The following is an 11333-nucleotide window of genomic DNA, read 5'->3' on the forward strand; positions in this document are numbered from 1 at the left end:
ATAAACACTGTTCTTTATGTTATTTAATATTTTTACTGTAACTAGAAATGTACCATAACAGTCTGATAGTAAAAAATAACCTCATCAGTTACTTTTCTCCAACCTAGGGGCAGTTTGAAGAGTGTTAACTTACACTTGCTTAAACAACTTTAATATATCTAAACAGAGAGAATTGGCAATTCCAAAGAGGAAAAACTAACAGCAAAGTGTCAGAAGGAACACAGGCCTGCTCAGCATTTTAAGCAGGGTGCACACATGGTGGGATTCCATCAGGGTGCTATGGAGCATTGGGCCTTGGCATGGTTTCACTCCCCAGCTCTGCTCACAGCCAGTCCTCTAGCGTGTTTCAATAGCCAATAGATGTGGGCAAGGCAATTCAGAGGGTGAAGTGACTGAAACTGACTGATATCAGTGTCTCCAACTTCTCTTTACAAGTGTAAGAGGAGCTTAAAGGGAGCCTAGGTATATCGCTTAGACTATATTCCTAACACTTGAGCTTCTAGCAGCAAAAATGAACAGTATTTTCAGAAAATATTTTCAGAAAGCATTTTCAGTTTGCAGGCTTTTTGGTCAGTATTCAGTAATGCTGATAGTAAACTTTATGTTATTGAGATTTCTGATGATATAAGAGATTAAAAAACTAGATGTTCTAATTTTATTGAGAAGCATTGGTGTATATCATGGTTTGTGTGTTTCAGTATAAACCCAACAATATGAGAATATAAAGAGAGTGAGTGATATACTGTACCCACATTAACATTGCCTCAGAAGTCAGCAAGATTATGTGTGCATTTATATATACAAAGTACTTCAGATTACTGTCAGTATTTCTATGAAAATAGCATTGTTGTGTGCAATTCTGAGTATGCCAAAACAATTCCACTCACTTCAGTAAAACAATATTTGTACAAGTATATTTTTAATACTTCTAAAGTCATTCCATATTTTTCTAATCATTTAATATACAAATCCACTTTGGCAAACATAGAGCAAAATATATCCTTACATAGACTCTTTCTATGCCACCTAGTGGGGAGTCTGAGCCTGTAACCACTGGAGTCAAGCCTTTTAAGTCAGGTTCTGAAATCGGTATCAACTCAAAAGATAGCAAATCTAATTATTTATGGAGTAGTAGCTTCATAAGCAGTTATTTATTTTTCAGTATATTAACTTTTCAGGAGTTTTGGAAAGCATTTTTTTTGTGCTATAATACTGTGAATAATTGATTTAACTTGTTAAACAAAGGCAATGAAGGGGATAAACACATGGAAAAGCTAAGCTCAGTTTTGACTAGTTCATATGTTTTAAAATAGTATGCAGAAACATTGCTAATTCAGAATTTTGCTTTTAAATATATATTTTTATGAGACTGCTCATTGATAAAAATCAGCAAATTGCATTATTTACAGTAATAGGTGAATTGTACACTTGCAATGCTATTTGAGTTCGTCCTAATACTGGGTTTGTGGAAAAAAAAAAAAAAAGAAATGTCTGGAATAATTTCATGGCTTGTAAACGTGTATCAGGTGAATAGGCTGGCATTATGTTTTCAACCCAATAAGAGTATCTAAATATATACTAAATTGAAGTGTGCAGGTTACCTTGTGAGTTTCAGTTATAGTATAGGAGAGTTCAGAGCTAAATACTTGGATACATACAAATGTTAATTTGAGAGGGAAATTTAGAAGGAATGTCTCATAAATTGGAAGAACTCTTACATTTTACTGTCCTTGATGTATGATGGCTAAAGGGAGAAGCCTTTCTATCTCTTTCACCAGTCACAGGAAAGTAAACGTGAAAAGCGGGCAGCTGATGCACAGAGACAGCAGCCTAAAAAGGCACATACCTCTTCATCCTATTGTCTTTGTGCAGCCTCAGTGAGTGTCAGAAAGTCACTCCAAACAATAGGGAACACAATTAGGAGGTGAATAAAATAATAAAGCAATGAAAGAATGAAAATAAAAGAGCTGAAAATTGTCATTATTCATTAAGCTTTACTTAATTTTTTCTTCAATATTTTTTTATTGTCAGTGTCTTCAATGGTAATTGCTATCTTGACTAAAACAGGGTTTTTTTCAGAGTTCCACTGTCTATGTTAGACAACTTTAACATGTTGAAAATGCATTTCTGCTCCAACTTCAAAACCAAAAAATATATAGATACTTTTCCAAGGGAAAGATGTGGATTATATTTGGTATCCTAGTCTAAATACTCTTTTTCTCTCATCTGTATATTTCAGGTTGGTTAGTAGATGTTACTGGTGAATATCAGTACATGTATTTTGTCTGCGGAGTGATTGTGACTGTTGCCAGTATCTGGTTGTTCATTGGCAATGCCATCAACTACAGGCTTTTGGCAAAAGAAAAGAAGTTAGAAGAGGAGAAGCAGAAAGCACAGAAGAACGCTGACCCAAAGGAAGCAGAACCATTAACAAACAATGAGAATGAAGATGCTTCCAGCAGAGCTGATAAAGCTCTTGAAGATCCGTCAGAAAGAGAAACCAATATTTAATTTGAAATATAGCTCAGAAGGCAACATTTATGACTTGCATTAGGAATATGTCCTCAAGACACAGGCCAGGTTTTGTGGTAATAATGATCAGTCACAATATTGGATGGGAACAGATTTTTGCCCTATGGTAAGACTCTAAGCTAAATTACTATCTACAGTTTATTTGTTTCAGTGATACAAAACTATGATTACAGAGGCAGTGACTCTATGCAAATGAGTCCTTTGAATTTTAACTCTGGACAATCAAGAGTTAGATATACCAGGCTATAAAGCCTTCCAATGGCAAACGGATTTGTTTCAGAAGTATACCTAATGCAAAAGTATCTCCTACCTTATTTGGGAAGTTACTTGCATTCATCTTTATGATGCAGTCTATTGAAATAACCTGCCCAAATTCTACTTACCACTAGTATTAGAGAGCATAAAGTCAAAGATTTGTTTCAAAAGAGACATAATACCTGTCTGAAGCACACTGAAACATCCTTCTCTTTTGTACACCCACTACATAAAAAATATGGCTGCATAAGCAATTATGGATATAAAAGTTGTGTAGGAGACAAATAACTGGTGAATGTACCTCTAAAATACAAAAAAAAAGCTGTCTTATAATATATCCCAGACGTAGTTTCCTCCAGTGATAGCTGATTACATAGTACTTCAACATATACATTTGAATTCAAAGTATGTTCACACCTTGCTAATTGAAACTAAAAATCTGCCTCTACATAAATGGTTTAAACGCAAGATACACATTTCTAACAAGAATGGCAGTCAGTTTGTTTGACTACGTCTTCCTGTGTAGCTGAAGGATTTGGATCAGACTCTGAAGCCATTTTCCTAAAGGGACTAGATTCATAATCTGCTGATGTTAAAAGGATACTAACCCTTAGCTTTTGTGGCCTTAATGAGTTTCATGACAATTACTTCAAAGTAGATGCTTGGCTTTATTGACAAGTCATTAGTTGTTTGATGGTTTCCTGAGAAGAGATTTAAGATCTAACTTCAGATCTTTGCAGATGAGTAGCTTTATACCAGCTCCCACTTCCCTTTCCCAGGAATTTAGTGAAAAGCTACTTCTTTTTTTTTTTGTAGTGCTGCTTTGAGAAAAAGTGCTGCAAGGCACCTTGACAATGCCAGTCTGGAAGCTTTGTATTGACACATCAGTTTTATGCAGGATGTTTAGTCTTGTGTCTACAATTTCACGCAGACTGTCATATAAATTAAAATGTACACAATTGTTCCCCTTCCTTTAGACAAAAGAAGGCATCAATCTACTATTTTACTTTACAGAAATCATTTAGTATTGCATTTGAAATTTAAAAGTGCAAGCTTCTGAAGGCAATATGTGAAATTACTTATGTTCTATTTCTGGGTAAGGAAAGGTGCTATTAGTTTTGGAGGGATGCTTATAAATGCATCAAAAATTGTGAAAATTAAGGGTCTGATTCATAAAACATTTATGCACTATTTATGCAGGATATACCTACACTCAATTCCAGGAAAAGAAAATTATTCATTTTAGTCCTCTTCCACATCTCAAAAAGTTGGAAATACATTGGACAGAGAGCTAACTGTGATAAATACACTTTGAAGTGCCAATAATAAAAATAAAAAACCAATAGTAAAATCTAGTAGATATGGGAGGGCTTTTAAGAAATTTATTTCTTAATATTATCATGTTCAATATTATTTTAATTTTTCTTTTAAAAATGTTGATAGTGCTTGCTTCTGTTTTGCTGGTTTATCAATTTATGAAGTTCCACAGTAGTGCTGATTTTTTAAATTTTCTCATCACTGTTTTGGGAAGAAACATCGTGAATCTACTCTCAACATGGTACAGAATTTAAAACCTATTTTTATCTAGTTCTATTCAGAAAAACCAAACTTCTCCAACAAATTCTGTAAATTTTTACGAGCATCAGAAACAAATGTATGCATTTCAGAATTTTGGGAGTAAATACGGGTTGCATGTTCAGATTCAATCCATATACTGTGTAAAGGGGAGTGATTGAGTCCCAGTAAAATCACAGTTCGTCTCCCAACTTCCAGAGAGGAAGTAAATACATTGCACCTCCCTCTGAACCTTAGCCTTGCCAGCACCCCATGACATGTAAGCATTGCTCTCTTTTTTGCTGTACAAACATACTGAGTGAATTCCAGGATCTATGGAAGCCATAGCCAGAAAGTGATGAGTTTCACAGACACTAAGTTTTCATACAGTGAGGATTATCAGGTATAAATAATGGATTGTCAAAGATGAACTGAAATTTTAGTTGAAGAGTAGTCATCAGGAATATCACTCTGCTCATGACAGCCACTGATAGAAAGGCAGAGATTATTTGAAAAGAGATTACTACAGGAGGTAAACCAAAATGTCTGAGGTAAAATTGTAGGTGCTTATTATCTCTTTGCAAAAAAGCAGCATGATTAAGAATACAGGGTAGAAGACAGGAAGTATCAACTTTTGACTGAAGGCTGTTAAAAGTTGCTATTGAATAAATAAAGGATTTGGGAAAATGGTTATAAAAAGTCTCTCAGGAAATATGCAGGCAACTTGCCTGTTCTATGCAGGTTCTCAGAATACAAAACAACATGGCATAGGAAATCAGGGAAAAACAAAGCTCCTTGAGCCATAGACACACCTGACCACCAATAGCAAAAATTATGTTACTATCTCAGAGGAAATAAAAATTTCTATTAACACTCTACAGAGATGCTACTCTTTCATTTCTGGTCAATTATGTTAAAAGATAATAGGAGTGCAAGAGCTTCTTTACCACCACTCACCATTGTGCAGTTTTTAATCCCATAAGGCAAAATGATGTGGCAGGTAACTAGAGCAATATCAAGTAGGAAGAGTCAAGGTGAGCATTTCCTTACACCTCTTTCATTATTCTTTCTCTTAATAATAGCAACAAAATAAAACCTATCAGCATACTCTCTATACTACTGAATATTAAAGAAGTTAAAACCCAGAGATGAGCGAAGAAAATTGCAACAGTATCTATGCAAAAACTGCCACAAATTAAAAACCTATGTCTTCCAAATAACAGGTCCTAAAGGGAGAATTGCCTAGTATAGGTAGCTCTTATTTCTAAAAGTAATGATAATAATAAATTGCCTTGAATCAACTTTATTCTGAGCATCAGAGTAGGAAAATGAGTATATCTTGCCTTCAAACTCCTGAATATCACTCCTACTTGCACTGACCTGTAATTTGTACTGTAAATCATTTCATCATTACATTTCTGCTTTCAAGATGAGACCTGGGTATATACATAATTTCTCTAAATTCCTCTGGTTTCTCTTAATTACCTCACCCTCAGTTTGGACCACTGAAGGGTCAGGACTAAGACATTCCCCTGATCAGTGATGAAGAAACAAACTTCCTAGCACATATCTCTTATGCACTCTAGGAATTTGTAGAGTCAGTCAGTGCAAGCAAAACCTTAATTGGTCTTATTCTCATTTGTACTCATGTATACTTCATTCTTTTAATTTCTCTGTCACAGTATTGCTAAGCCTGATTGCCCTTTTTCTCTTCTAGAAAAAATAATGCCAAAATTTTAAAACTAGTAGGAAGGCGAATAGCATCAATAATATTTTCTGCAATTTCATATCAGGGTTAAAGTTGCTTTAAAGTACACATCCAGATACTTCTCTCTCTTTAGGGTATTTGTTATGTCATACACTTTATTAGCTGGAGAATTCTCCTGTATTGCCCTTTCCAGCTCCAGAGAAAGACTCCTCACTAATAATTCTCAATACTATTTCAGTAACATATCAAAATTTCACCCATTCCATCTCTCCTCATTGTACTGTGGTTGCAACTGTTGTTAGTCCTGTATTTCCATGAAGTTCAGAAAAACATCTTTTTATATCAAAGACTACAATGCTTTTATTTCAGGAGTGTGTTTTGTGAACTATTTTGACAGAACTAGGGAAAATCTTACTTTATCTTCAAATAGGTTTTTTTAAGTGAAACTGCCTGTATTGAGAGGAAGTTCAACTTTGCTTACTGCTAAAGAGAAAGGCAGCAATTTCACTGACACTCATTCAAAATTCACATGAATTTTAATGGTTTTGTTGCATATAAGCATTCAGTGTGCTTAAAAAACATTTGGTCATGTGTACCTGATTGTTCCTCCTAGAGAATTCTCGTTCCTTTTAAGTGTTCCCCAGCTCCACCACCCCATACTTTATTTTGCAGTAACACAAATAATTTGGACTGGGTAAGTAGTGACTTATCTTTAATTCTTTCTTATTTTTCCTGTAATGATACATTTGCCATGTTGCCAAATGCAACATTTTTCACTTGCTTCTTTCATATCTGGTTGTGAATATAAGTGGAGAGATATTACTGGGATACATAAGTTACAACTTATGCAGCCAGATTTTGGACTGCTATCAGGTTTTCACTAAAAAAAGCCAGTCACTACTTTTATAGAGGAACATACTATAAATGACACTGAAAATTTTGCCTATAACAAAATTGAACCAGGCAATTTTTGCTGGTTTCTCTATAGATTACTATTTTTCTACTCACAGAGAGGAATATAAAGGGAATTTTAAAATAATTATTTTCAGAGATGGCTTACCAGTTTTAACAAGGCTGTTTGGATTTTTTGGGGGGTGGGTGCACTTCTGATATTTGTGAAAATATATACATAATGAAAGTGCTTGCATGTACTATCACATTTTTTTGGCAGAATTTACATAAGCATTTCTGTGTGATTTCAACATAATTTGCATGTTGTAGTTTAGCAGTTCAAATTGTTCTCATCATCTGCCTCTCAGTTGAAGTTTGGAGACTTGCACAACCCTGGAAGAACAGAGTTAACAAAATGCATAATGGTAAAGCCTGTAAAGACTATTAGAAAGTCTCCCAAATATTTAAAGCTGCTTACACTTCTGTTTTCAAGAGAGTGCATATTTATGACCACATCTTTGTATTAGTTGGCATGTCTTTATTCTTAATCCATGCCTGTGAAGTTTTTGCATCACTGATCTGGTATTAAAACTCAACGTGTCATTTAGATATCCAAAGTCTATTGATCTTTCTGTGAGATGCTGGCCCTCTATTCTTGTTTTGTTTTTTTACAATTTCTAAGTTAGCAAAATTAACAAAGCTAATATATCCGAACAATTTTTAAAATTATTACAGAACATTTTACATTTTGCATCCCCGAAAAAAAATTGTGTTTCTGATTTAGAAATAATAGCAAATTTTAGCTTGATTTCCCTTTTATAGGGCAGTTGAAGGAAGTAATCACAAAATATTAGATTGGGGCCAAGGAATGATGATTATTCTTCATATGCTCTTTGCAAAACCAGAGATGATTGTTTATTCAAAGATATTCTTCAAACCATTCTTGCCTTCTAGGACCTAGTTCAAAGTTCATTGAAGCCAACATATAAATACCAATCAAAAGCTTTATCAGACACTGGAGGCAATGTGGCTTTAGTGGAGATTTCAGCCTTATTTTCTCCATTCCAAATCTCACGACTGTCAGATATAATACAGCAAACACAGGATTTGTTACAACTGGCAAATTTTCTATGCCTGCATAATATTCCCAATGAATCAGTCCCTAAATTAACGCATAACGTGTATTATTTTAATAGTCTCTGTAAATAAATAAATAAAAAAATCCCACCATACATTCTGAATGTAATTATTAAATACAGAGGATATATTTAAATAAAAATCAAAAAAAGTCTATTAACCCAAATGGAAATTAGCTATTTCCTTTCAAGCCTTGTTTGAGCAGTTTATAAACTTAATTTTTTTTATTTCCAGAGAAAATGGTTTATGTATTCTGTGAATGTATATATGGACATATATAAGGGAATATATATGCAGATGTGGTATGTTTGTATATATGTATTCCCCTATATACAAAACTCTAATTTATATATATTATATATATTTATGTATATATAAAATATATATAATGTTTTAGAGTAAGTTGCATATTGTGCCTGATAAATGAAACATAATTGTAAGAAATAAAAACTTCCACAAATGACAGAAAATTTTGAAGCTTTTCTGTGAGAACATATGTTATTTTCAGTTTCTGCTAGATTTATTTATAGTAGAAATGCATTCAAAAAGCTGCAGTATTACATAACACTGGTTTCCAACCATGACTCAGTTCAAAGCAGCCTAAGATCACTGAGAACGGCCATTGAGGTAGATGGCAAAACCTGCATTGTTGGTGAGCTTGTTGGTGGGGTGTCATTGCTGTGGAAATATTAACTAAATTATCTCTGAACAGACTGCAACCAATATACTGAGTCTTCATCTAATGTAATATGTATGAACAGTTCATATGAAGTGATGTTCTTCTAACAAGTGTGGAAAGTGAGACTATTCAAGCACCTGCAAACAATATTCCCGTTAGATTAATATGTGAAATTCTCCAGAACACTAGTCACAAAAACATTGATGATGTATCATACCTTTTACAGGTTTTGGTGGTTTTAATTTGTCTGCAAGTAGGCAAGCCCATGAAAAGTCAATAATTGGGTCTTATTCTTTAAAAAAGTTGTACCTTAAAATTACTGGGAGATTTTTCTGAGTGGTATATAAATAACTAACATAAATTCCTTTCCTTGAAGTGTGTGTTTTCCACTTATAGCCTACTTGGAAAGTTTGCCGTATCTGCAGTTTATCAACAGAACCTGGTATTGCTATGCAATAATTAAACATGCAGTAACCATTGTTGTTAACTAATAAAGTTGTTTCTTCCTTTCTGTATTTTGCAATACTGTATGGTTTTTACTTGAATATATTGGCTGGATTTTTTTTTTTTACAATCATTTATTATCTAGAGGTGCTATTTATGTTCCAAAGAGATATGAGTGAATGATAACATTTTCTTAATACTTGCCAAATCATTTTTTTGACCTGACAAAATTAATTGTTCATAATGTATATTAACCCTGTAAAATGCTTATGCATTGTATTAAATTGTATTTAAATGCATTTTTGTTCATTAACTTCTATTCCAGGCTTGTACTACTGTGTAATATGTCAAGGTTGTCCATATATATTTATGGGAAATTACAATGAAAATTCTGTATAATAAGCAATTGGAAGAAAGAAAGGAAAAATTAAAATAAAATATACATGTAAAGTTTCTGAAAGGATGTAAATTCTATTTTCTTAGGCTTCTTAATATTAAATTATTTATACCTTCAGAGTGTGCAAATATTCATAGATATTTAGATTGATTCACTATTCAGTTGTAGCAAAGATCTCAAAATCACTTCTTGTTGCATACAGAAACAACTTCAAGATTTCTTGTGGAGAAAAGGTACTACTAGTAGCAGAATATTGTACCAACCCCTTGCTATTCCTAATTTCACCATAGTTAGGATTTGTTCTCATACATAACTCAAATACCATCTGAATACCAGGGATTTTTTTTCACCATTGCTTGGACTGGGATGTGCTTCTGTACTCATGTACGTGGAATGCTATGCTTTAATCACCAATAGTCATTTGGCTACAGAAGACAAATTTATCTGCGTCTTGTAACAATGTATGTAGATAAGTCTTACTTTATATCCTCTGAATGTTATCTGTTCCTATGTTTTTGTCAATTAACTTCAGTCTGTGATTGCTCGCCCCAGTTAAATTGTTCTTTACTTACAGAATGTGATTGGATATTTTAAATTAAGATATTATAGGGGGTGTTAGAGACAGAATTAAGATGCACCTTCGTATACTATCTACACATCTTTTATACAGATGCACAGTAAGCTACTGAAAACAAAGATGTAAAAGATGAGCTACTGAATAAGAAAGAAGTAACTTTATCAAAGAGAATGGCTGTTACATTTCTAATAACTAAAATCTATTTTCAAAGAATTATAATCTTCATGATACAGAAGTTTTTATCCAGCTACCAAAATATGTTTAGATTTTGTTTAGATTATGTATCCTTGTAGTAGTTGCATATCTGAATGTTTTAATATTAATAAAAATCCATTTTCAGGCATTGACCAAGCAAAAGAATAAAAAAAAAAGGTTAAAAATATCTTGTCATAAAGATATAACGATATTTATGAACAAGAACAACGAAAAAGATAGAATATTTAACCCTGCTCAAAGACACAGCTGCTATCACTTTCATGCCTAAGGATATGTTGCCTCACTGAATCAAAATGCATGACTAAAATACATTGATGAGAAATAGATACTGATTTCAGAAAAATCATCCCTATTACTGAGGTTTTGTCTTCTGATAGTGTAGTGGCAAGATAAATGGAGACCTCAGTCTGTAGTTCATCTCTAATATCAGCTGTTACTCTTTTCCAACAAATGTTATTTTATTCTAGTAATGAGCCGTTTCGACTCTGCTGGTTATTCCAAGTCGAGTAAATAGATTGCATTTGCCATTGCAATTCGACGTTAATAGCTTCCACAGTTTTATTCCTCTGATTAGGACTTTAAAAACATGATCATTCATTGAAGCTCCTAATCTATAACATGAGCCAACCCTGAATTTGTGTGGTATCTGCTGTGCCAGCAGGTTCCCTAAAAGTCTATGGCACCTGATAGGATTGATCTGAGAATACTCCAAGTGCTGACTGATGTCATTGCAAGACCTCTATCAATTGTTTTTCAACAGTCTTGGGAATCTGAAGAGGAGCCAGTTGACTGGAAGCTGGCAAACATCTGTATTTTTCATAGCACATTATGTCTTGCTTCATCTTCTCACATTACAGATAAAATTGTGCCCTAGAGATCAGAGACACCAGCATTGTATTTTAAGTATAAAGTCTGAATCATAAGTCAAAGAAAATTAAATTGC

The 11333-nt window shown here is 33.5% G+C and overlaps 1 protein-coding gene across 10 annotated transcripts in view; it reads left to right on the forward strand.

Annotated features, from left to right (window-relative positions):
- Positions 1-9660, forward strand: part of SLC16A7 (solute carrier family 16 member 7) — a 77987-nt gene extending 68327 nt beyond the window's left edge. For all 10 annotated transcript variants that reach the window (XM_088165600.1, XM_088165601.1, XM_014871104.2 and 7 more), the window contains one exon: positions 2240-9660. In XM_088165600.1, the coding sequence (XP_088021726.1) occupies positions 2240-2511 (272 nt within the window). In that variant the 3' untranslated portion in view covers positions 2512-9660. The remainder of the gene's footprint in view (positions 1-2239) is intronic.
- The last annotated feature ends 1673 nt before the right edge of the window (positions 9661-11333 follow it).

The sequence above is a fragment of the Sturnus vulgaris genome, chromosome 5 (genome assembly GCF_052056855.1).
Source record: "Sturnus vulgaris isolate bStuVul1 chromosome 5, bStuVul1.hap1, whole genome shotgun sequence".
In the NCBI taxonomy this organism is placed as follows: domain Eukaryota; kingdom Metazoa; phylum Chordata; class Aves; order Passeriformes; family Sturnidae; genus Sturnus; species Sturnus vulgaris.